This window comes from Urocampus carinirostris, chromosome 16 (assembly GCF_059441175.1).
Source record: "Urocampus carinirostris isolate Australia breed hairy pipefish chromosome 16, RoL_Ucar_1.0, whole genome shotgun sequence".
In the NCBI taxonomy this organism is placed as follows: domain Eukaryota; kingdom Metazoa; phylum Chordata; class Actinopteri; order Syngnathiformes; family Syngnathidae; genus Urocampus; species Urocampus carinirostris.
In genome coordinates, this window is record NC_142364.1 from 26,950,467 (window position 1) to 26,976,669 (window position 26,203).

The 26,203-nt window shown below is 39.2% G+C and overlaps 1 protein-coding gene and 1 long non-coding RNA gene across 2 annotated transcripts; one reads left to right on the top strand and one right to left on the bottom strand.

Annotated features, from left to right (window-relative positions):
- The first annotated feature begins 495 nt into the window (after positions 1-495).
- myo1hb (myosin IHb) lies at positions 496-25,926 on the top strand. The gene is made up of 32 exons (XM_088355290.1): positions 496-535; positions 3,155-3,316; positions 5,589-5,704; positions 5,795-5,993; positions 6,072-6,152; positions 6,683-6,862; positions 6,944-7,042; positions 7,579-7,692; positions 7,769-7,840; positions 7,936-8,055; positions 8,148-8,215; positions 9,256-9,361; positions 9,433-9,513; positions 9,575-9,666; positions 9,743-9,837; positions 11,676-11,722; positions 11,885-11,965; positions 12,024-12,129; positions 14,343-14,460; positions 16,585-16,698; positions 17,527-17,603; positions 17,699-17,767; positions 17,846-17,930; positions 17,997-18,159; positions 19,360-19,443; positions 19,510-19,603; positions 22,050-22,105; positions 22,201-22,336; positions 22,418-22,488; positions 24,375-24,472; positions 25,560-25,659; positions 25,736-25,926. The coding sequence occupies exons 1-32, from the start codon at positions 497-499 to the stop codon at positions 25,760-25,762; spliced, it is 3,150 nt and encodes a 1,049-aa protein (XP_088211416.1). The 5' UTR covers position 496; the 3' UTR covers positions 25,763-25,926.
- On the bottom strand, positions 6,801-9,763 carry LOC148350899 (uncharacterized). The gene is made up of 3 exons (XR_015852985.1): positions 9,557-9,763; positions 9,319-9,474; positions 6,801-6,937 (listed from the first exon to the last, which is right to left on the bottom strand). It is a non-coding gene; the product is annotated as an uncharacterized LOC148350899 (long non-coding RNA).
- Positions 25,927-26,203: the final 277 nt, after the last annotated feature.

The following is a 26,203-nucleotide window of genomic DNA, read 5'->3' on the forward strand; positions in this document are numbered from 1 at the left end:
GAATTGTTGGTGAGACAAAAAGAACAAGATTCTGGTTAAACAGAACATTCTAGATGTGTGGATTTAATAATCAGAAAAGGCAACCTCTTGTCCCAAAACAATTGACACGACTTTGCGCTCAGTCCAATTTTCACGTAAAACCTAGTCTGAGGAATAAGTTCTTTCTGAAGTTGTGATAGTGAATATTCTGTTTTAATCAAACATTTAGTGTTTTATTCCTTTGTGCTTATTCACACGTTTTATCACCAACTACGGATTTCATCCTTCACTGATGTCATGGGATCGACAATCTTAGAATAAATGTCTTTCATCCTGCCGTGATCCCCTGCAGGATGTTTTGGAGTCCTCTTTTTTTTTTTTTTACTGACCTTTGTTTCCTTCTCGGGCAAACTGATATTCATATTGATGCTTTCCATTTAAGGAAGTAAAAAGTACAATCTATGTTTCCTGTTAAGTATTTTACTCTCCTCCCTCTAAGCTGAAACAAATCTAGTTGATGCGGTGTAAACACACAGCAACGGGCTTCCACTCTACAGTAAGTAACTTTATTCTCTTAGCAGAACTGTAAAAATATGTTTTTTGGGGGGGTTAAATCAATGTGAGTTAGAGTAGGTGTGGTTCGATCTACAGCTAACAGTGAGTGTTCGGCACTCAGGGATGCAAGCCAAACTTCCGCAACTTAATACCAAGTGGATGTGTTGTAATTAAAGTGCTTTGCTGCCAGTCAAGTGGGTTTTCCCAACCATACCTTATGAATTTTGTAGTGATATGCACTACTCAAGTTAAAGCAATCATTAGAAAAGGTGACTTTCAATATAAAAGCCTGTTGACAACCCCCCAAAAAATGGCTAGAAGAGAGGAGAATGTTGCTAACTGCTTATAGATAAGAGATTTTTGTGGAAGCTGCATTTTGTTGCTAAAGACCCTAGTCAAATGAAATTATTGCACCAGCATTAATAGCTATTGTCATAATATTATTCATTTTAATAGTTAGCGACTACTACTGAAGCAGGTGGCAATTTTTTTAAACCACATCAAATTATGTGGCTACCGGACTTGGCCATTGGGCCTCGAGTTTGACGCATGAGGCTTCATTTAGGTTGGGTTGTGTGCTTCCTGTTAGCAGTCTAGAAATAGTGTGGATTAGATAGCTTTGTATGAAAAACAGATTCATCAAAAACAGAAAGGATGTGGCCGAGGTCCCAGAAGCCAATTTAAACTGAAAGACATAAAAATAGGGATGGGACTGACAATAAACTGAGATATGGTTGCATGTATAAAAAGCTGTCTAATCTAGTTCTGGGATATGCAGTACACATAATGTTTTATTGCTTGCTTTGTTCAAAATAAACATGCAGCTAGCATTTCTGGCACCCTCATAAATATATCTGGATATAAGTGTGATAAATATGATGATAAGAACAAAATGTCACGAAATTGGTTCCTAACCAAAACAAATTAAAACTTGAAATTAATGCAACTTTTCTTTTTTCCACATCAGCTGTTAAATATATGTATATTACAACAGAATAATAACTATTTAGGGCAATTTTACATACAGAGAGTAATTTAATCCTTTGTTGATCCTTTCAATACCCTTTGATTTTTGTATTCCGTCATCTGCACAGTTTCCATACACACTATATGCTGATTAAAAAAAAAGACAAGAAAATAAATAACCTGTAAAATAACTGCCACTATTTTATTGACACTTTTAACAGCAATTAAACACATTCACAATTTCATGATATCATATTCTAGCAATGGGCAGCACGGTGGCGCAGTGGTTAGCGCTTGTGCGGCACAGTTCATGTCATGGGAACCTGTAGTGGGTTCAAATCCAGCTCCAGACTTCCTGTGCGGAGTTTGTATGTTCTCCCCGTGCTTGCGTGGGTTTCCTCCGGGCACTCCGGTTTCCTCCCATGTTCCAAAAACATGCATTTCAGGTGAATTGGCCGGTCCAAATTGTCCCTAGGCATGAATGAGCCTATGAGTTGTCTGTCCCTGTGTGCCCTGCGATTGGCTGGCAACCAGTTCAGGGTGTCCCCTGCCCACTGCTCGGAGATGGCTGGGATGTGCTCCAGCCCCCCCGCGACCTTAACGAGGATAAGCGGTACGGCTGATGAGATGAGATGAGATAACTGCCACATCTATATTTAAGATAATACAACCGTTTTGAACAACGGGGCCTGGAAACCTTTACAAATCTTGAGGTTTGTGAGCCTTTCGAATTCTCTTAAAAAACTTCACACTTATTTGTACAGTCAGTCCAGATTCAAGTTTAGGTTAAAATCTCAGTTTTTGAGAGATGTTAGATAATCTGAAGACCAAGATGCCTTGGAAAATGTAAATTGTATTCCCATTTCAGTCAAACTATTCAGGCTGACTTCTTATAGTGTTACATATAAGGATAAAAAAAGGCAGAGGTCTTAATCAGTTTTTGGCATGTGCTTTCCTGGCTTCGAGAAGTTCAGGAGGGTTACTGACTGACTTACAGTACGAAACAAACAAAAAAAAACATTTCTGGTGAAACAATTGTGGATACGTTTGTAATTTATAGTTGAGTAAACACACTGGAAATGAGGAAAGAAGACGTCAATGATTTTTGAACCTGCAATGAAAACAGGAGAGGACTGTACAAAAACCCGCAAGCAGCATGAATTCCAAGCCGGTTTAAAGATTATCCCCTGTCTTTTTATTAAATCTTCTAGGTTACAAAAAGCAGATAAGCCCTAAATGTTGTGGCTTTCAAAGAACAACAACATTGATAGCCAACAGTGACAATGATGTCAACAGTGCATAAGTGTCCAAAAAATGGAACAGCTCTCGCATCCTATGCAATTTCTTTTGCAGGTGTCAAATAACAAAAACAGAACTACATTTTTATTGTGGGCAAGCAGAATAAACTTCATCCATCCATTATCTGCACCGCTTATCCTCAGTAGGGTCGCGGGGTTGCTAGAGCTCATCATAGCTATCTTCGGGCAGTGGGGAGGAGACATCCTGAACTGGTTGCCAGCTAGTTGCAGGGAACAAAATAAATTTTGGTTTTGAATAAAAAAACAACCCAAAACCCTTACATTTGTAATTTTGTGATTATGTTACAGAGTCATGATATCTACATTCTGACTGATTATATCCTTGATCTGTCCAGAGCTTGGATGAGCGCTGCCAACGCATTCTGCGGAACATGGAAGCCTCACTCACGACCCGAGATCGTGTAGGGATCCAAGATTTCGTTTTGTTGGACGCCTACACCAGCGAGACCGCCTTTCTGGACAACCTAAGAAAACGCTTCCATGAGAATCTGATATATGTAAGTTATAACCTTAAGTGTGGTGATCATTTACAGCGATTTCTTTTTAAAGTCAGGTTTGGCTTTTTAGCAAGTCTAGAGATTTTGCTCAACAATTTCAACAGTCTTTTCCTGCAATTTTGTTTACATCATACTCCCAAAATATTTTTTGCATGTCTTTATTGATGTAATAAATACAACAACAAACTTAGTGCTCTTGCCGTTGTGGTACTCTAGCAAATGTTATGTTTGGGCAATGTGAATATTTTAATCTAATGTGATTTTTTTTGTGTGATTCAAACAACTCAAATGCTAATGTTCTGTTGACATTTCTTGTTAGCTGCACCATGGACATCCGTTAGAGATAGACCAGTTTCTCTTGAAACAAAGCTTGTTTTATATTAATATTATAATAAACATTATAATAAACAGTGGATGCAATTGTTTTTATGTGTTTAGTTTCAGTGAACTCCGACAGCGATCTTTTTTTTCTATGTCCTCATCAGTGTGGTGAATAACAGCGTTATTTTTTCAATAACGGGGTATTTAACTTTTTTTTTTTCCCGCCATTACAAAGCCCTTACTGTTACTGACGGGCAAAAGTGATGCGTTACTTTGGCTGCGGGTCGCTAACAGCGGCGTGCCCCCGTTTGTCACACCTCTCATAAAGTTATATAGTGATTACAAATATAGTATTTACTAATGCGCCGAAAGAAAAGGCGAATCAAAGAATGCCGCGCCAACCAACGCCTCTATTAGCCGGCTCTTGTAGGTGAACGAAGGGAGACGGCGCCCCACCATTCAGCAGCTGGTTCCCTTCCTAGAATTTGTTGAGCATATAAAAAGGTTAACAATTTTTGGTAATTTATCTTATTTTAGTAGATTTATAAATATTTGTATTGCATTTCCTGTGTTTTCGGTGTTAATGTGCTTATATAAAAATGTCAGGTTAATTCCTTTTTCTTCTTTTAGCTTTCTTTTTTCCTTTTACAATTGTATTTTTTCTTTTGTTTTTTTCCCTCTCCATTTTTCCATTAAATTTGTTAAACTCACTTTATTGTTATCTGCTGATTTTTTTTTGTCATTATAACATTTACTGTTTATATTTATTGCACTTCGAGTGTAGGATAGATCTGTTGCAGTGTTGCGGGTGAGGATCAATAATTATTACAATGTTCTATAACACTACTACTTGTCTGTTTTTCTCCTTTTAACTGACTCAAACACTGCTCAGAAAATTTAAAATCCTTGAACAGTCAACAACATTTTTTAGAGTAACGGAAATAGTTACTCTCCCCGGTAACTAGTTACATTTACTATACAGTAATTCAATTACTAACTCAATTACTTTTTTGAAGAAGTAGTGAGTAACTATAATTAATTACTTAAAGTAACGCACCCAACACTGGCCCTTATCTTATCAGATCTGCCATACTGCGGCACTGATATGTACAGTTAGCGGTCACGGGATTTACCAAGACTGAGCTCTTTTGTCATTTTTGAATTACTAAATGTGCTATTATCTTTACTTTAATTTAAAATCTAGCCTTACTCCTTCAAGGTTGATAAGTTACTTATATTTTTGATGGAAAACTGCAGAGGAAATTTCATACAATGCCTGTTCCTTATTTTGACCTTATTGAGCACTGTTGTTTGTTGTCTGGCAGCACGGTGGTGCAGTGGTTGGGTTCCTCCCCGTGCTTGCGTGGGTTTCCTCCGGGCACCCCGGTATTCTCCCACATTCCAAAAACATGCATGTCAGGGTAATTGGCCAGTCCAAATTGTTGCTAGGTGAGAATGAGCGAGTGAGTTGTCCGTCTCTGTGTGCCCTGCGACTGGCTGGCAACCAGTTCAGGGTGTCGCTGCTCACTGCCCGAAGATAGCTTTGATGGGCTCCAGCACCCCCGCGACCCTACTGAGGATAAGCGGTGCAGATAATGGATGGATGGGTGGATGGATGTTCGTTGTTTTGACTATTACATTATTGTTGCTATCGGCCAATCATGTTGTTGTTTTTTGATACCCACACCCTTAGGGCTGATCTGCTTTTTGTAACCTTGAAGATGTAATTAAAAAAAAAAGTGGTCATCGAAATTCTATATTTCAAGGCTTCTCTCCCTGCCCTGTTAGCAAGTTCATAGTTCATTGACGTCTTCTCTTCCTATTCGAGTGTCAACCAAAGTTTAAACTAAACATTTTCATCTTTTCAAGAATAAACAAATCACTGGTTTTACTCGGAAATTTCAAGTACCCGCCCGGTAATCAGCTCGACCTTTCTTTTTTTTTTTTGCAGACCTACATTGGTACGCTGCTGGTCTCACTCAACCCCTACAAAGAGTTGGACATTTATAGCAAAAAGCAAATGGACACATACATGGGTGTGAACTTCTTCGAGCTGCCGCCTCACATGTAAGCAGGATGAGTGCTTGCTTTTCAATGATCAAAATCTACAATATTGTCCTGAGATCCCGTAATAAGTTTCATCCTTGTTTGTCTCAGCTATGCGCTGGCTGACAATGTGTTCCGGACCATGATGTCAGAGTTCAACAACCACTTTATCCTGATTTCGGGCGAAAGTGGTGCTGGCAAGACTGAGGCCTCCAAGAAAATCCTTCATTTCTACGCCGTAATCTGTCCCAGTTCCAAAATCCTTAATAACGTCAGAGACAGGCTCCTGGTGTCCAATCCTGTTCTGGAGGTCAGCGATTGAAATTGTGATTTTCCTTTTTGAGTTTCCTTTTTTTTAAATGTATTAGTTTGTCATGTTGCTATTTAGGCCTTCGGAAATGCCAAAACCCTAAAGAATGACAATTCCAGTCGCTTTGGAAAGTACATGGACATTCAGTTTGATTACCAGGTAGGTAGTACCTAAAACATTAATGTATTTCAGAGAACATCTTGCTCAATCATACAACCTGTCAATTTTGATAAATAATTACACTTTCTCAAACCCCCGAAAATAATGTTTCGATAGTTCACCCGGTCAAGTTTGGTCACTTTGAATCTCCGTAGTTTGGATTCTTACCTGTGGCTTGTATCACTTGTTTTTGGCTGCACCACATAATACAGCTACATCTAGTGGTCAAATTTTACACACTTTCCCTTTAAAATAATGCTTGTTTAAGTTTAGGTTATTGTTTTCTGTCAAACAAGGTGCCACAGATGTCAAAAAATAATCTTGTATAAACTGTTTCCTACAGCAAACGTTTAATTGTTAGGCGAATGCTAAGAGAAGCTTGTACGGTGTTTAACTTACTATATTTTTCTCCTTGCTGAGAAAGGAAAAACACCTCTAAACTAGAAATTGTCAATGTACTGTGATTCGTATTAAAAAACAATCTTCACTATAAAAAGTTGTTGATGTTGAATCACATGGCACTGTTTCAGGGCGGTGCAGTGGGCGGCCATATCCTGAGCTACTTACTTGAGAAGTCGCGCGTAGTTCATCAGAACCATGGAGAGCGAAACTTTCACATATTTTACCAGCTGGTGGAGGGTGGTGAGGAGGATCTCCTACGCTGGCTTGGCCTGGAGAGGAACTGCCAGCAGTACAGCTATCTGGTTCAGGTCGGGTATCGTCAGGAAACTAAGTGAGGACTGAGCAATTGCTTGCTTTATGAAAACTCAATGATTAGGCTTTTCCTGCAGGGAAATTGTGCCAAAGTTAGCTCCATCAATGACAAAAGGGATTGGAAGACGGTGCGTGATGCACTCTCTATCATTGATTTCAGCAAAAGTGAAACTGAGGTAGGATATCAACACTGACCCAAATAAAGGACATCTTTTACGTTTACAGCTGCGAATGAATGTGTCTGATCTGCTGTCCTTGGGTGTGTGAGAGCTTAACCCCTATTAGAAAAGGTGCTCAGGCAAGAACAGCCTCCGAGCTCCATTCTATTCCAAAACAGAGTAAAACTAAGCATGTCACCACAACCCAAACGATTGACAAAAACCATGAAGCTATATTTATTTAATAATCATTTTAGTCTAAGGCTGTTTCATTGTGAAGCAAGACTGTCTTTGTGTCCAACAATTATATTGCACTTCTGTTTTGGTCAAAGGTTACCACTTCCGGTCTCATACAAGCAAATTGATTTTTTTGATATTCTGGAGACACATTGTGTTTTATAGATAAAAATAGAGTGCGCGCTAAAATTACCGCTTTTTAATGTGTGGTTGGCATGTATGCTATTGCTTTTCCTCTCTCTATCGTATCTTAGAATTTGTAGTCTTCTACTGACCACATATTACGTTTTTTTGTGGGGTTTTCGGATCCAAACCAGTACCTTTTCGGAATCATTGCCAGCATACTCCACCTGGGCAATGTAAAGTTTGAGGTGAATGCTCAAGGGTACGCAAGTATTTGCAACCACCAGGAACTTCACTGGCTGTCAAAGGTTTGTCACAGACCAAAGTTCATTCATTTACAGCCGGACCAATAAATGAAGAATGTAATTGGTTATTTGTCTCCAGTTACTTGGGATTCCTGTCAAAATGCTATTACAGGGCTTAACCCACCGGAAGATTGAAGCCAAAACAGAGGAGGTACAAAAAAACTGCACAGTCTAGCAAGAATTTAAACTACACAAATCCTGAATACCAATACTCATTTCTTTTTTGTATTCCTATTTTTGATTTAGGTGTTCAGTCCCTTCTCGGTGGACCATGCTGTATTTGCTAGGGATGCTCTTGCCAAAGCCGTTTACGGACGCACTTTCAACTGGCTGGTCAACAAGATCAATGAGTCTCTGGCTAACACGGTGAAAAAAAAATGAACCAAATCAATTTAAGGAAGACGTAATAATAATAATAATATTATGTAAATCCTTTACAATTGTGTAAAAAAAATAAGGATTCCTCCAGGAAGACGGTTATCGGTCTTTTGGACATTTATGGATTTGAGGTTTTCAGTGTCAACAGGTGAGATTTCTCAATTTTTTTATGTTTTTAAACAAGCATTCTGTTTCTGTAACTGAAAGAAAAAAACAAAAAAAAACGGAAGTAATCTTTGGTTCAATATTCAGCATTGATAGCGTCCGTCGCAATTCACGCTTGGATACCCAAATACTGATACATCTTTATAACTCAAAACCTAGCACACTTGTTCTAATTTAACACTTTGCTCCTTTTTAAGGCACCGCAAAATGCTTAGCAAGTCATAACAGTTAAACCTGTGTTGATGAAAAAAATATTGTGAGAAATTTTGTGTAATTTATTGCAGTGTTTCCCAATCTTTTTTTGAGCCAAGGCACTCATTTTTTCTATTAATATATTTCGTGGAATATTGTTGAACATATCTAAAAATATTTCCTGGCAGTAGTATGTTTTTTTAAAGCTTAAATTATGTTGACTATATTGACAATATAAAGGATTCTTGATCACGATAGCTCAAAAGGTGAAACAGGTTAGTAACTTTGGGTAACAATTTTGCTATAATTTGAGATTTTACTACATTTTATACCGGTTTCTCAAGTTTCCTATATTTTCATCTTGTTTATTTCTAGAAAACTAACACAATTAGAACTTGAAACAAGCAAAACCCAACTGCCAGTGGAATACAAAAATAACTTTTTTCAGTTTATCTGATAAAATAAGAAAATAATTAAAATTTGCAAAATTGTGTTCAAGATATTTACTTTGTTTGACTTTTTTTGTGTGCATTCTTAACAATTTATAGTTTTATAGTGCATTAAAAGTAATCCGCTGCCACCACCTGATATGGATAAATGTTACAGTTACTCAGCTGACCAATGAAAGAAAGCATAGTATACTTAACAATGGCATGCTTTTTTGCAAAGACAAAATCGTACGATTTCCTTACACCAGACAAGGTCTCACAGCACAATAGTGTGCTTCGGCACACTGGTTGAGAAACACTGAGCTCATGTAGTAAATTTGATCATGGTTACCAGAAGCACTGTTGACTAATGTTAGATGTGATGTCATTTTTTAATTTTCAGTTTTGAGCAGTTTTGTATAAACTATTGCAATGAGAAGCTGCAGCAGCTTTTCATCCAGCTTACCCTCAAGTCAGAGCAGGAAGAATACGAAATGGAAGGCATCGAGGTGGGTCTGGTGCTCATGCTACGGTCACTCCGTTTTGACAACCTGCTTGATTTTACATTATGAATATGCAGTGGGAGCCAGTGCCATATTTCAACAATAAGATTATCTGTGACCTGGTGGAGGAGAAGCACAGAGGAATAATTTCATTATTGGTGAGGGTGGTGAAGAAGATTTGAGGCCCCGATCTGTTCTCACCCTCGTCTCCTTGTGCAGGACGAGGAATGTTTACGTCCCGGAGAAGCCACGGATCTCACTCTTTTAGAAAAAATGGAGGAAGCAATCGGTGGCCATCCTCATTTTGTCACGTAACGCACGCCGCTTCTGTATAAGAAAAACAAACTTGGGGAGCGATGAAAAACTAAGCCTCACTGTGTCCGACAGGCACAAACTTGCAGACATGAAAACGAGAAAAACTTTACAGAGAGCGGACTTCCGCCTTCTGCACTACGCTGGAGAAGTCACGTACAGTGTAAAAGGTGCGACTATTTTTTTTTTTGCGATTCTATTCACAAAAAATGGATGAAGACAAATTCACCAAAGTAACCCCTAAATTTTCGCTGGAGTTGGCTGTAATAGGTACAATTTGTAAAAGACAATTAAAAAACTAAATGTACTCCAAGATGTTGAACTCATCCAATGCCAGACGTTTCTCTCAAAGAAGAAGTGCGGGTGCCAGCCAACGTTTGCCATTTTGACTCTGTTTGAAGGCCTACAGAAAATTTTGTTTTGCAGCTATATTGGCATGGTGTCATGATTACTGATGTGACTCACCTGTGCCCGCTCATTTGGCGCGAACCGTCACGGGTTCTGATTAGCTCCCTGTCACTATTTGAACCCAGTCCTGTCAATACCCTGTTGTCAGTCCGTCTGCGAACCTCAGTGTATACTAGGCAAGCCTTTTTCGACCCTGAATCCCTCCTGTCCCGTCTTTGCTCCCCTCTGTCTCTGGCTACGACCTGTTTTGATACTGACCACGTCTGCTCTCCCGTCCCGGCTTACGACCTCTTTTTGTCCCCGACTACGTCTACGCTCCCGTTCTGGCTTCCGACTCGTTTCCAACCCCGACCAGGCTTTGCTCCCCAGTCCCAGCTACCGAGCATTTTTTCTGTCCCTGACACAGCCTTCGCTCGCTACGGAAGATCCACTTCCGTGTTCGGATCACAGTCCGAATCCGAGAGCGACTTGCTTCTCGCGTCCAGCGAACACCGGATCGTGGGCGCAGTGCTTCCTCTTTCTTTCAATAAAACTTGTGGTAAACGTCACGCAATTGGGTCCTGTTTCCGTTCTGGTCCTGACACATGGGACATACCAAAAGAAAGTTTCAACCCTCATCCTTACTTAGAAAGAAAATATGTTTCTAGCTTTTACCACTGATTATTACGTACACAGCAATCATGAACAGGCTGCCTAAAGCTGCAATCATGAGTGTAAGCCAGGAGATGACGGCAGAGAGAAACAGTATCCATCTTTAAGTACATTGTTTACGAGCTTTAAAATAAGACAGAAATTTAAATGATTTCACATTATTATTAAGAATCTATATACATGTTTTATCATTTTAATAACACATACTGTGTTTGTCAAAACCTAGATGAAATATTTTATTGTCTTCATAAATTTAGAATAATGCTCGATTTGGACTTATATTTGTCTACATCATATGTCAGAATCGGTCTTTAAGGGCAAGAGCTTTGCATGTTTTAGAGCAGGGGTGTCAAAGTCAAATGGATGGAGGGCCAATTAAAATTGGCATCAAACCGAGAGCCAAACTGATAAAATGTTTACAATTTTCAATGTAACACATATAGTCGAGTTAGCCCAATTAAACAATAGTCTTTTAGTGGGGCAGGGTTTCGTTCGCGGGAAGTCAAGTAGCTAAGCAACAATTGTGATCCAAGAGATAGTCGAAGGGGCCGTGTCCTAGTAAACCAAAGCAGCAAAGGCGACAGTCCGAGAGTAAATCAGGCGGCAACCGTGATCCAGAATACCAGGCAGGGATTCGGTACATGGGAAGAACAAGTAGCTGAGACAAGTGTGCTTGCGACGTGACGAGGGAGACAAGGAACTAGCAAGAAACCAAGCGAACAATGAACTAGTAGAGGGAAGAGGGCAGGTTTTGATAGAAGGAGACACTGTGAGGAAATCAAGATAATGTCTGCAAAATGCAATTAAATGCACAATGCAAATCCGTGAATCAAAAAGGTCATTAATCGCATTTTGAGTGATTAGTGCATTGCCAAAGTGTCACCAAATATGTTTTGTTGCATATGTTCCTTTCAATTACCATTTTTGTGAATTTACTGTGCATTTTCAGGATTCCTGGACAAGAACAACGATCTTCTGTACAGAAATGGAAAAGAGGTAATTCATCATACCAGATAATCTGTGTTCTGCTAAATTTAGCTCTTTTAAAGGGGTGATGTGATTATATCCTGTGTAAATTGTGTCATATTTCGCCCCCACCAATGCACATCTAATAGATTTTCATTAAGTTTATAATCGACATTTATTATTCCAATCGAGGTCATGCAACAATCGAAAAACGACATCATTAAGCACTGCTTTCCCCTGGGTGACACAGACTGCAAGAAGAGACCAGAAACCGTAAGAAATTTCGATGACCTCCACTTTTTTATGCAACTGAGTCTCTACATTGATGCAGGTGGTGACTCAGTTCAAAAGCAGCTTGATGGGCCTGACTGAGATCCTCAGAACTAAAGAGGCTTGGTATGTCCGATGCATTAAACCCAATAAGGCCAAACAACCAGGTGAGGTTAAGCATTACTTACTGTAATAAATGAAATATAATATATGGAGCGATGGGCTCCACCAGGCTGTACTTGTCCAAGACATAGCACAGGAAATGGTGCCCCTATCTCTAGTGGTTAAGGGATCCAACCATCCCGCCATTGTTATCTGTTGTACACTGAAAAATGAAAAAACATTTTTTATCTTGATTGATCATTTTTTACCTTTTGGGTTCAATCTTATTTTCCTTTTTAGATGTTTTTAATTTTTTGATATTTAAATAATATATTGTAGTCAGTAAAAATATCACTGTTGTTATTTTACTGTACAATAAGTTTTTTTTTCCCAATGAAGCAAAATAAAAATATTACAATACATTTAAATGTACTTTTCAAATTGTATTGTTGTCATTTTATTTCAAGTAATTTGTAAAATAAAAATCATACAGCATTAAATTTGTTTATTTTAAGTACCGTAAATTCCGGACTATAGAGCGCACCTGATTGTAAGCCGCACCCACCACATTTTAAGAGGAAAACCAATTTTGTACTTACACAAGCCGCACCTGTATATAAGCGGCATGCGCCCACATTAAAAATATGTAACACAAACTCAAAATTAATCCAAACCCGACTTTAAGTTCCGCGATTGAAACTGAATGTCCTTCATAAAAGTACACAGTCCAAAAATCACAGCCGGCAAAATGAACGGATAATGATATCGGTACTTAAGTTTTGATGCAGACCTGCAGAGTCCGGGTCCCGTTGAAAGTAATCCAAGGAAAAAAAGTGTATATTTCCAAAGGTAAGGGTGGGAAAAACATATATCCACTATTGTCCGCCGCGTCCACAAACAAGTCTCGCCTTTACCCCACTTCCCGTCAGCCCGTGTTTGTTTCGCCCCTTTTTTATTCGCCCGTGCAAAACATATCAGAATAAGTGTCTGAAATAAATACATTACAAAAATATACAGTTGCAAATACATATTATACATGGTTACATATATTTACAGAGAAAGACGGTACACCGAGAGAGTTTTCAAAGCTTTAATAATAATATAACTTTCATCCCAAACGATGCCTGTGACAGGGAAGTTAATGGTAGCAACACGCTAGCAACATGCTCGCAACACAGTAAACGGGTCTGTTAAAAAAACATACCGTACTTGTAAAAATCACGGTAAATCGTCCTCATCCTCCTCCTTAGAACTGAAGCCATCAAAGTCGTCTTCCTCAGTGTCGGAAAGAAACTTTGTCATATAGACGTCGCTCCCGCAGCCTCACTCGCGCTGTCGCGCTGTTTCCCTCTTTATAGGACTGCTCGATTGCTTTTAGCTTGAAAGCTGCCTCATGAGCCTTTCTTTTTACATTTTGCATGATGAGGGTATGTTTACGCTAATTTAATTTATGCACAAGCCAAGAAGTTGCAGTCTTCCTCGGTGCATATATTCCACCGGTCTAAATCTTACCTTTTGTGCTCGAGCGCCGCTGGCGGCCGTTAGAAAAATTACATAAATTGGCCGCATCACTGAATAAGCCGCAGGGTTGAACGTTTGGGAAAAAAGTAGCGGCTTGTAGTCCAGAATTTACGGTATTTTTTATCAGTAAATATCATTCTCAAAATGAAGCGCTGAATAAGACGTTTTTTTAATAAAAATAAAACGAAACAAATAAATTGAGTATGAGGAAGCCGTGCGTCTTCTACCCCAATACAGAGGAGGAACATTTCTTTGGATTTAGTGTTCAACAGATTTTTGGTAAGAATTTTCTTTATCTAAATAATTACATGAGTAAAAGTGAGTCCATGCTGTGAAGATCCTCCACGAAGAAAAAAAAAAACGGCGAGGGAGAAGCCCGACTACCCCAACTTAATCGTTGACAATTCTATGCCTGAACCCAGCCAGAATTTTGGGCTGGGTCGGCTTGGTTTCGGGCCCGGGCCCAAGATCTATTGTGAACTATATTAGAATGTACATTTCAAGTATTATTGTTCTCATTCAACTAAAATAATTTGTGAATAATTTGTAATTTAAGTATTTATATGAAAAAAATGAATAAATTGTCGGGAGAATTGACATTAAAATGCAAACGTAAAAGATGCCGCTCACATTTGGACTTTGCTAACATCCCCAATAAGCCAAACATAAAATTATAAAATTTTAGTATGCTAAAGATTTAGCTGGGTGAAAATTGAATAGTGACATAAGTGACGCTTCTGACACGCTCCCTTGATAGGAAGCTTCGATGATGTGCTGGTGAGGCATCAAGTGAAGTATTTGGGTCTGATGGAGCACTTGAGGGTACGGCGCGCAGGGTTTGCCTACCGTCGGAAATATGAGATCTTTCTCCAGAGGTAAAAACGGAAATGGGACTAAGGTTAAATTTATTCCCACAACAGAAGTTGACTTTATTCTGCGTTTATTGTTGAAAACTGTTCAAAAGCACTTAAGTCATTCCATATGACGCCTATAGACGTCGAATGTCCAATTTAAATTCAATGTTGTTGACGGTTTTAGACGTCAAATTTCCATTTCCTGTTTTAGTAGGCAGGTCATGAATTAACTAGCTTGGCCATGAATCACCATAAAATTTTTACTTTTTGGACTATTTTACAGGCTTGAGGCGAAATTTCAACATGCTACCTAGTGTTCTCTTTTATTGATGTTTACTATGTTTGTGTAATGTTATCCAATGCTAAATCTATTCCACCCTGGTCATCCTGGAAGGGGGATTACCACTCTTGTGGCCCTCAAGATTTCTTATTTTCCCCGTGCTGAGGTTTCGAGTTTTTCCTTGCCCGCATGTTGTTTTAAGATCAGGGGATGGTGGAATTGTAATTCAATTTTTCGGTATTCCGATTACGTAATGCTGTTGGATGTATTCCGTTGCTCCCCAACCATACGTATTACTGTGCTGAGCTCTGCAGATGCAAAATGAGGAACACAGTTGTCTTGCCTCTTGCAGGCAATAGTAAGAGTAAGGATTTGGTGCACACCTCAGCCCAAAACAAGAGTTCATTCCATGCGTATTGTACAATATGGTACTTAAAACTTTCCCCCCAGTGATTTAGTATCTAGTATTAGTATGGTTACATGTCACTGCATGTCGCTGCCCATCAATGCGGTGGTCCAGCTCATCTCTGAAGAATGGGATGCCGCTTCACACTGAAGAACAACTGCGATCAAATGATGAAGGAGCTGTATCTGAGTCAGATCAGGAGGCCTCTCCTGGTACTGGTAACCAAGGAAACCAGCACTGTTTCATATGAGGGAGCAAACCCCTACCCAAAAAACAGCTTTAAGAGGGATGGGCACCGCCACTCTGTACATGCCCAAGACGCACCACAGGAAGTGGTGCCTCTAAGAGTCCGTAACCGGATTACCAAGCTTACAGAAAGTCAAGCCATCCAGTGATTTTTTTTTTTCTTGTTGACTTTTGTTTCATAATGGAGGATTACCTTTCTATTGACGTTTTTATTCAAAAGAAGTAGCGCATAGACATTTATGTAAGTTAAGCGTAGCAAATATGGGTGTTAAATAAATTATTCTGACAAACAAATTATTGACCAATTGATTCAAAGAGCCAAATTTATTCTTATCAAAACTCGTTTCACCTTTTGGGAGCTCAACATACGTTTTTTAGATCATTATGTCAGCAAAACGGATGAAAAACCTTGTTTAGTTATTCACTTTAGGTGAATTATTTTTACCGTTTTCATAGTTCAATATACTGTAATCATGACACACACACTCTAGGATTTATGGAATTTTCTTTTACTAATCATCTGCTGAAGAAGCTTGAGGATATTGACTGCTGGTGGCTTGAGGCTTTTCTGAGGTCACTGGCTTTGTCCCACTGGTTTGCCGCTAGCTTGATCAAGCTTGGCTGCTGACCTAGCAAGGCTCTCTGGCTGCTCGTTCAGCTGAGACTTGGTCAGGACCGCCCAGTGCGGCCTTGGTCCAATTCCTCCTGTTAGGACATACCCACTTGCTTCTTGCTGGCCAAAATTCAGACTGCCCTTGCGAGGTGAGACGTGTACCAGCTCTTGGTTCCGGACCCCAGGGGAGGGGCGGAAACATGTGGTGGAGCGGTCGCGGCAACCTCACATTTCTCTAGTATCAGTCAGATAACATCTATGTGATTGACCTTAAATACAGTATTCAGTTCACATTGTTTGATCATTTTCTGACATTGCGAAACAAAATTCTGTCCAAACATTGAATACTCTAGATAAGACAACCAAAGTTTTTTTTCCTATGCTACAGTTTATATACTGCTTTCTTGCTCTGGCAATCAAATGATGAGCAAGCAGTACAGAGGGGTCATATATCAGTAAATCTGCCTCACCTGACACGAACCTCACCGTACGGCACTGAATTAAATGCTTGATTGTCTCATGTGACAAAAAAACGTTGCCTCTTTCTCACATTATGTCACCTCAAAATTGAAAAGCTTGGCCAAATTCTTCTGTCTTTAGATACAAACCCCTTTGCCCGGACACCTGGCCCACCTGGAAAGGTGCGGCTGCAGACGGAGTGCGGGTTCTCATCAAGCATCTGGGATACAAACCCGACGAGTACAAGATGGGCCGGTAGGAACTTTTACATCAAATTATCCTTTAAAGCGGGGGTCTCAAACTCAATTTACTTGGGGGCCGCCCGAGGTAGTTTTGTGGGTATATATATATATATATATATATATATATATATATATATATATATATATATATATATATATATATATATATATATTTTTATATATATATATATATATATATATATATATATATATATATATAATGTATATTTATTTTTTGTATTATTTTATTTTATTATTATTACAATAATAAAAAAAAGAAAAAATTATATTATTTTTTAGACACGGTTAATGGGGACCAAAACCACGTGCGAAAAGTGAAAATTCCGCGAAGTAGCGACGCCCCCTTCAAAAATGCTTCAAAAAAATTATTATTTTATTTTATTATTATTATTTTTTAGACCCGCAAAGCTCTGAACTCGCGTATGTGAAACCGCGAAGTAGCAAGGTCCCATATATATATATATATATATATATATATATATATATATATATATATATATATATACACAGTGGGACCTGTATATATACATATATATATTTATGTATATATACACACATAAATCAATAATAAAGTGATGTTTTTACTCAATTATTTTCATTATGTAGTCTTCTGGATATAAAGTGGGGTTTTTTTGCCCAATCATACTGCAATAATGGCATCTTTTCCTACTTACTTGAAAGCTATTTTCCTACGGATGCTTCTTCTAAAGTGTATTTAGAATCTCACCTACCGTGTGGAGTGCCTTTCCATAACACCAATTAAAAACCATTGTTTTAACCAAAATCCAAATGTCATGTTTGCCTCACTGTTCGCTCCAAGTACCAAGATCTTTATCCGCCATCCAAGAACTCTCTTTGCCACGGAAGATGCCTTTCAAGTTTGCAAAAACAAGCTAGGTGAGAAAAAAATTAAAATCATCCCTACCAATGACACCTATGGTACCTTTTTTGGACTCTTTCCACGATATCCCAATTTAACATGTGTCTTGCAGCAACAAGAATTCAAGCCAAGTACAAAGGCTACAGACTCAAAGGCGACTACAGAAAGCAGAAAGAAGCTGGTCAGTAACTTTGATTTTATTTACATTTTTCGAACAAGGCATTTTAGTCATAGTGTCAGTGATTTCCTTGTGCCAAAGCAACAAAAATTGAGAACTGCTGGCGTGGCCTGATGGCCAGAAAAGAGAGAGAAAGGAGGGAATGGGCCGTCAGAATCATTAAGAGGTAAGAATTAAACCCCAATATTAAAACATTACTTTGAGAAAGACCCAGTTATGTTCCTTACTGTAGGTTCATTAAAGGCTTCATGACCAGAAATGAGCCCAGCGGCGCCGACAACAGAGAATATTTGACGTACGTGAGGCAGAACTACCTGACTCGCCTGAAGGAAAATCTCCCGGAAACACTTCTGCACAAGGACTATTGGCTCACTCCCCCGCCAATCATGAAAGAGGTGTGTCCCATTTAGGGTCTAAAATCTTCCAAGCAAATTGTGCTTAAAGTTTTAGTACAGTGATCAGCAACCAAGGATGTAGAACCTTATGTTTTAAAAATAAAAGGATTCATACATCCCAAATATCAAGAGCTTGAACCTGTCACCAAATTTAAATATCTTGGACCTGGGATGGGTTAGAACCAGAAATCATGGCCAGGGTAGCGCTCATCACAGCCGCACTTGCCAGTAGTAGCCTCACCACCTTCTACTACTCCTTCATTGAGAGTGTGATCACCTTCTCATTCATTTCCTGTTCCAATCCATCAGTAAACAGAATAGAAACTGTCTGTTGAACACGACAAAAGTCTGCTCCAAAATAATAGGCCAGCCTCGAAGAGCTCTCATAACCGTGTGTGAGCATCAAACCACCAAATCAGCTCGCAGAATCCTTCAGGACCTTACACACATTCTGTTACCGAAGTTTGTTGGGCTGCCGTCAAGACGCAGACTTCGCTGCCCAGGCAGCACGACTCAAGGGAGGAATACTGGCTTCATCCCCAGGGCTGTTCAGCCCATGAACTGGCAGGCCCCCGCCACTTAGTGTTCAGAAGTGTTCTGCCAAAACAAAATATCACATTGGACCCGACAAAGAACCGTTAAAACTGTGCTTGGACCATGTTTGTTTTGTGTTTTTCTTCTGACAGGAACCGTATTAAAAATATATATGTCCCTCCCACTTCTGTTGCATATGCTGAACCTTTCTTTAATGGCTTCAGGGATTTTATATATTTGTCGGTCATCTTGCTGCTATGGGTACCCCAAAAAATCAAAAACGTCTGTTTTGATCAATCTTAGTCTCTGTAGTTTTCATACTTTCTTGTGCTTTGTAGAACCCGTTTTTGCTTGCACTACTTAATACGGCAACATCCTTTGGTCAAATATTACACACTACACATAGTATACAGTACTTAGGAGTATTTGAGTGTATTAAGTGCAAGTTGATTTTGAATCTTTTCTTTAATGATTCTTTATAGGTTTGAAAGTATTTAACTTTTTAGTTATGTGAGCTCTTACAGCATACGTTTATTTGGATTGCTATTGGAGAAATTCAATTTTGGTAACTTCTACTCAGTAATTCAGTATAATGAAAGTTTATCTGTGTTTGTGTCCATCCAAAAGTATTAATTTGGAGATTAATATCTTCCCTTCAAATTGCAGGCTTCCCTGTTGCTGAAGCAAATCTTCATTCGCCACATGGTGCACAAATATGTGCAAGGAATTACTGAGGAAAGGAAGGCTCAAGTATGTGGCACATATTAAGTATCACTAAAGACAAAATCCAATTTATTTATTGTACTTTTTTTGCAGCTTTTGCTCAAGGCACAGACCAGTACCATGTTCAAAGGGAAAAAGGAAAATTACCCGCTTAGTGTGCACTCACCCTTTGTTCACACTAGGATTGGCAAGTCCATTATATCTCATTTACTATAATTCAATTTTTTTGAGTTTTAATTTTCATTGCGCACAATAGACAATAAACAAGATGAATATTATACATGAAGCGTTGGTTGGGGTCAAAAACATGGGCGTCGCCGATCCTAAATAACTAGCGAGGATCCCCAGTTTTACCACTAGTGTGCGTGTCCCATTTTTGACGGAGGATGCTAACTTTGCTTATGATAATACCAACCCTAGGTGACACAGTGTCCATTTTGAATTTGCTACCAAACCATATGCCTTGTACATTACAGAGTATCTGACTGTATTTCCTCTTTGACAGGTGTTGAAGGTACATTGATATTTATTTATTCAATTCATCTATTTGTTTATTCATTCCTATGTGTGTGAATTTGATTTTTAATGCAATTTCAAAAATATTTTTACATTTTAATGTTTTCTATACTTTTAAATTGATTATTTTTTTATTTTAACACGTTAAATTCCTTGAAATAAAAAAAATAAATATGTTATACAGTATACTGTACTCTTTTTATATATATTTCTAATACTTTTTGATAATTCAATTCAACTTATAACTTATTTTTCAATTATTCAATTGTATTTATGAATTGAATATTCAGCTTTAATGAATAAAGTCTTTACATTTAAATGTTTATCATTTTAATGGAATATTCAGTTTATTTCTCAAGTGATCTAACCCTTGTGATTTTTGTTTGAAATATTTATAACGTTATTGTTTTACTTAAAGGGGCATTGTGTATTGTTTAGCACCCCCTAGGAGTAATAAACTTAATCAAAAAAACAGTATTGATTTCAAACACAAGAAAAAATACTGTACATGAGCTATGATACAAAAGTGCATTTTTTAAATACCTGTAGGTCAAGGAATTAGCATATACTCCACATAACATGAGGCTCACCTGAAGGCAGATGACATACTTGTACGCCATCTTACTCAAAAACCTCAAAATGGCTGGGCAAAAAAAATAAGAGAAAAGTAAAATGGTCATATTGAGCCTCCATAGTTTGTATTCTTCATGCATTTTAGCACTTATTTTCTGTTGCACTTGTTGCAATACATTTACATAATGTGAGGCTCACCTAGAGGGAGCTGACATGATTGTCTGCCATCTTGCTGCTAAGGGTACCGTATTTTCCGCACTATAAGGCGCACCTAAAAGCCTTTATTTTTTTCAAAAGCTGACCATACGCCTTATAATACAGTGCGCCTTATTTATGGATCAATTTTAAAATTGCAAAGATTTCCAACTAACTTGAAGCCGCCGACTAGATTTTCCCCCGAACGCCAAGTAGTATGCGGTGTATGCTGGGATTTATTTACCGGCGTTTCATTGGCTAACCAATGTGTCAATCATCATTTGAATCGATCACTATTGGCTAAAGTTATTCGGAGGTCAAGGGGCGGATCCTTTTTATCATTTACAGGCTGGCATTGGCTTAAACGGCAACACAAAGCCTGCAATTGGCCGAAAAAGATGTGTCAATCATCAGTTGAATCGATCACTAATTGCTAAAGTTATTCGAAGGTCAAGGGGCAGATCCTTTTTATCATTTACAGGCTGGCATTGGCTTGAACGGCGAAACAAAGCCTGCAATTGGCCGAAAAAGATGAATGTGTATAGCACGTGGCTGACGGCATAGAGAAAGCATTTTTCTCTATTCTGTATTTGAAAATATTTTATTCTCCTGGATTTACTACCCTCACGGATATAAGAGGACATTGGCTGGACATTATTATGAACACAACGACTTCGGTGAGCTACTCCGGGTTTTATATTGTCCCTGTATCTTGTTTCAGACTGAACTCGATGTTTCTGTGATAAGCAGTGCAGATAATGGATGGAATGGAGTGTCTATTTTTAAATTAAACTCAATTCCAAGTGTTTATTGTCATATGCACAGTAAAGTTGCGAGCGAAAAAGAAAATAGAAACTAAGGAATGGTTGGCATTTCTTGAATCCCAAGACTTTAACCTTCCGAATGATATTTGAAACGATGCATTTGAGTGACATCGTACGGACACTGCATCCGCACGTGTTCTCGACACGTATTTGCGTCTTTGCAAGCTTTCGGAATGTTAAGGGGGTAATAAGTTGGACTGAACTATCTGACTGTTTTCTCGACGTTCCCATTGTAGCGCTTTATAATCCGGTGCGTCTTATGTATGTCAAAAATAGGACCAAAAACCATTTTTTCGGGGTGCGCCCTATAACCCGGTGCGCCTTATAGTGCGGAAAATACGGTACTCACATTGAGTCTCCGTAGTTTGTTTTCTTCCTTGTGCTTTGTAGCACTAGTTTTCGGTTGCCCTTCAAAATACCGCTCCATCTAGTGGTCAAATATTACGCATTGTCCCTTTGAATCTAAAATTATTGTTGTATCTTTTTATTTTATGAAATCACTTACAAACTTTTACTTAAATCTAGGTATAAGTGGCATGAATATGAAAGTGTTGCAAATGATCCAACATGAGACTGTCAAGGTAAACTCACATTTTGTGCACTAATATGAAAATATCATCGCTTTTCCACCTCAACGGACCATCTGAAAATATTTTGCATATTTTTCCTCCATCAGTACAGTGTCCCAGTAGTCAAGTATGACCGTAATGGCTTTCGTCCTCGTCCTCGGCAGCTCGTCTTTACCCGGGAAGCCGCCTACCTTCTGGATGAGGCCAAGATCAAGCAGAGGATTTATTATGGCTCGCTGAAAGGTCAAATTCTTAATCGTCGTAGATGATATGAGGAAGCCCGGAGTCCAAATTGAAAATGTGTCTGTGGCTTTTTGGCTTCAGGCGTGTCTGTCAGCAACCTGAGTGATAATTTCCTGATTTTCCATGTTACCTGTGATGACATCAAACAGAAGGTACGGCTGAACCACCATTATTTCATGTTCTTTCTTTGAAACATAGTCTGTCAAGAAAACCTAGTAGTGCATTACTGTAAACCTCCCCAAACTAGTCATGAGCACGGGTGTCAAGTTCATTTTAGAGGCCACATGGGTGAGAAAGCACTCTCACAAGAGCCAGACTAGTAAATTCATGGCATAAAGTGCCAGCTAGCTGTGGAGCTGGGGATCTTTCTGAGGCTCACAATCAAATGACGACAATGATCCAAGGGTGTGAGATTTGAATTTAAAACTATCCTTCTTTTGTAGCGAAAAAGTAAAACAACAATGGAATTCATTCCAACTACAGTTTATTTAACTCTGAGAAACTTATGCAAACTGCAAAGTGATTAAAATAGCACACGGACACAAATTTAAATAGAAAATATTAAAATGATTGATTTAATGATTTAAACATATTTTCTTTTAATTTATTCATTTAATAAAAGCGTGAAGCTAAATTTGGGATTTTTGATGATAGATTTCTAATATATCATATATGTAACACATATTGGTGGTAAAAAAATTCTTCGGACAAACAATTTAGTGACCAATTGAATTAAAGAGCCCAGTTTATTCTTTTCAAAACTCGTCTCGCTTTCTTTGGAGCACCACATACCTTCTGAGGTCATGTCAGAAAAACGGATGTAAAAAAACTATCTTCGTTATTCACTAGGTGAATTCTTTTTACCGTTTTTGATAGTTCAATATACTTTACACACTTGGATTTATGGACTCCTCTTTTACTAATCATCCACCAAAGAAGCTTGAATGGAACACAAAACACTAATAAGAAAATAAAATGAAGAAAACTATAAGTTGAGAACTTAAACTGGCACCATTTGGATGAACAACAACGTTGGCTTGATTATTACGTTATTGTATTTTGATAGAGTTCCCGTTTTACATCACTAAAATACCTAGCAACAACGAGATGTTCTCTGAAGTTCTGCGTCGATGAAGATACGCGGCCCAGTATTTATGTCCTCGGCTGTAGAGCGGTGAGGAATCCCGGTAGGCCTTGTACGAGGACCACAGGATGCAAGGTGTTGAAGCAGAGGTTGGCTGCTGGTGGCCTGAGGCTTCTTTGAGGTCGCTGGCCTTGTCCCACCAGTTTGGCCGCTAGCCTGATCAAGCCTGGCTGCTGACTTGGCAAGGCTCTCTGGCTGCCCGTTGAGCTGAGACTTGGTCAGGACCGGCCAGGGCTTTGGTCCAGTTCCTCCTGGTAGGACATGGCCTCCTGCCTTCTGGCTGGCCAAATTCAGGCTGCCCCTGCGAGGTGAGAGGTGTACTTGCTCTCGGTTTCGTTCTCCTGGGAGGGGCGGACCCCTTGTGTCACGGCAACCCTTAATGGGCAACTGCAAGCTAATGACCCCCCCACCTCACATTCCACCAGCATCAGTCAGATAACACATCGACAGTATGTGATTCACTTCAAACACAGTATTCACCTCACATGTTTTGACATTGTTTGACAATTTTCTGACATTATAAAACGAGTTTCTGACCAAACCTTAAATATTCGACAATAGAAAGGAGCAAAAGCTTCTTTAAAGTTTTGCAAAGAATTCTATTTTCTAATTTTGTATTTTTAAATCCAAGTGATAACCGACCATTTTTAATCACTGGAGATAAAAAACATAGTTTAGTAGTAAATGTGGTTAAGAAAGACATCTTATCATATTTTCTTAAACAGCAATCTGTGACTTCTTTTTTTGGTTAGCTACAGTAGGTGGTTGGACGGCAACAAGTGAACATGTTTTAAACTGCAGGTCATTGTTGCTATTTTTTCTCTTGTGCTCCTCTCAGCAATCTATTGTATGTTTGACATCCCTGGTCCTGAGTGCGAATGTTTCCAATCACAGGGAGATCTTGTTCTGCAGTGCGACTATCTGTTCGAGGCCCTCACCAAGCTGAGCACCATTGTCAACAAGGATGACTTTATTGAGGTGGTCCAGGGAAGGTAAGAAAGAGCTATCGGAGAAAAGGATCGACAATTATTGCCGGTTGAACCCGTGAATGCTCACTGAATAGCAGTGCCAGGCCGTGCATTTCACACCTAGGACTTCGGTAGTACTACTTCTGGAGCACTCCAAACCTCTACAACTATTTTATGTCAATAAAACATTTGCTCCAGCTACAGCTGCGACGCGTTTAAAAAGAAACATTATTTAGCACTTTAGTAACAGTTTACCAAACATGTTTTTCCTAATTAATGCACAAGAGCCATTACGGTGAGTGAGGCGGCGAGTGAGAAAGAGAAAGAGAGAGACGGTGAGAGAGAGAGAGAGAGAGATAGAGACAGCGAGAGAGAGAGAGAGAGAGAGAGGCCGAGAGAGAGAGAGAGAGAGAGAGAAAAGAGAGAGACGGTGAAAGAGAGAGAGAAGGAGAGAGACAGAGAGAGTTAGAAAGAGAGAAAGAGACAGAGATAGAGAGAGGGAGAAAGAGAGAGACAGCAAGAGAGAGAGAAAAAGAGAGAGACGGCGAGACAAAGAGGGAGACGACGAGAGAGAGCGAGAGAGAGAGACGGCAAGAGAGAGACGGCAAGAGAGAGAGAGAGAGAGAGGGATGGCGAGAGAGAGAGAGAGAGAGAGAGAAAGAGAGAGATGGCGAGAGAGAGAGGGAGAGAGAGAAAAAGAGAGACGGCGAGAGAGAGAGAGACGGCGAGAGAGAGCGAGAGACGGCAAGAGAGAGACGGCGAGAGAATGAGAGGGAGAGTGAGAGAGAGAGAGACAGAGAGAGACGACGATAGAGACGGCGAGAGAGAGAGAGAGAGAGACAGCGAGAGAGGGAGAGGGAGAGAGAGAGAGAGAGAGAGAGAGAGAGAGAGAGAGAGAGAGAGAGAGAGAGAGAGAGAGAGAGAGAGAGAGAGAGAGAGAGAGAGAGAAGGGGTGGGTGGGGTAAACGAATGAAAGGTTTACTGCCATCTCCACATCAATTTTGGACCTTTGACGTCAATTGCCATCAATGACAGCAAAACAGCCCAACTAAATGGGTAAATAATTAAAAGATAAAATAAAAAGTCTATTCATTCTTATTATTATTTCTAGTGTGCGATTTGACATCCAACCCGGCAGAGAGGGCTTCGTGGACTTCAGGAGCGGACACGAGTCGGTGGTCTACCGGGCCAAAAACGGACATTTGACTGTGGTATAAACAAAAACAATAAGTCCCGCGTTAAAGCAGTAGATTTAAGTTTATCGAATATCCTCCAAATCCCGTTTAGGAGTCCACGAGCACAAAATCCAGATGATATGGGAGGACGTCGCCTCCTGTCGGCATGTCGGTTCAGCAGCCTCCTTAAGGAAAACAACAAGCTTTTCTACTGTGTGACGTCATTTAACATCGTTCATGCCACATTATTTGAAATAATTGTAACCATGTTTATGACATTAAAATAATCATGCCAAAAGGTGATTTTAGTTTTTTATTAATTTTTTCATTAATTATAAAATTTTGAGCAATGCTACATGGTGGAAGTCTGATTGCTCTACGGAAAACTTTTGATGGACGGGCCGCGGGCTGAAATTGGGTACAAAAATTTGGCGGAGGGGACAAAATTTCAAAACCTTGGCAATAGTGTATAGTGCATGAGGAAAAACGAAAATGTAACCCTATGGAGAGGGATGGGCGCCACCAGGGAAAAAAAATAAAAAATAATAATAATAATAAAAAAATATATATATATACTGTA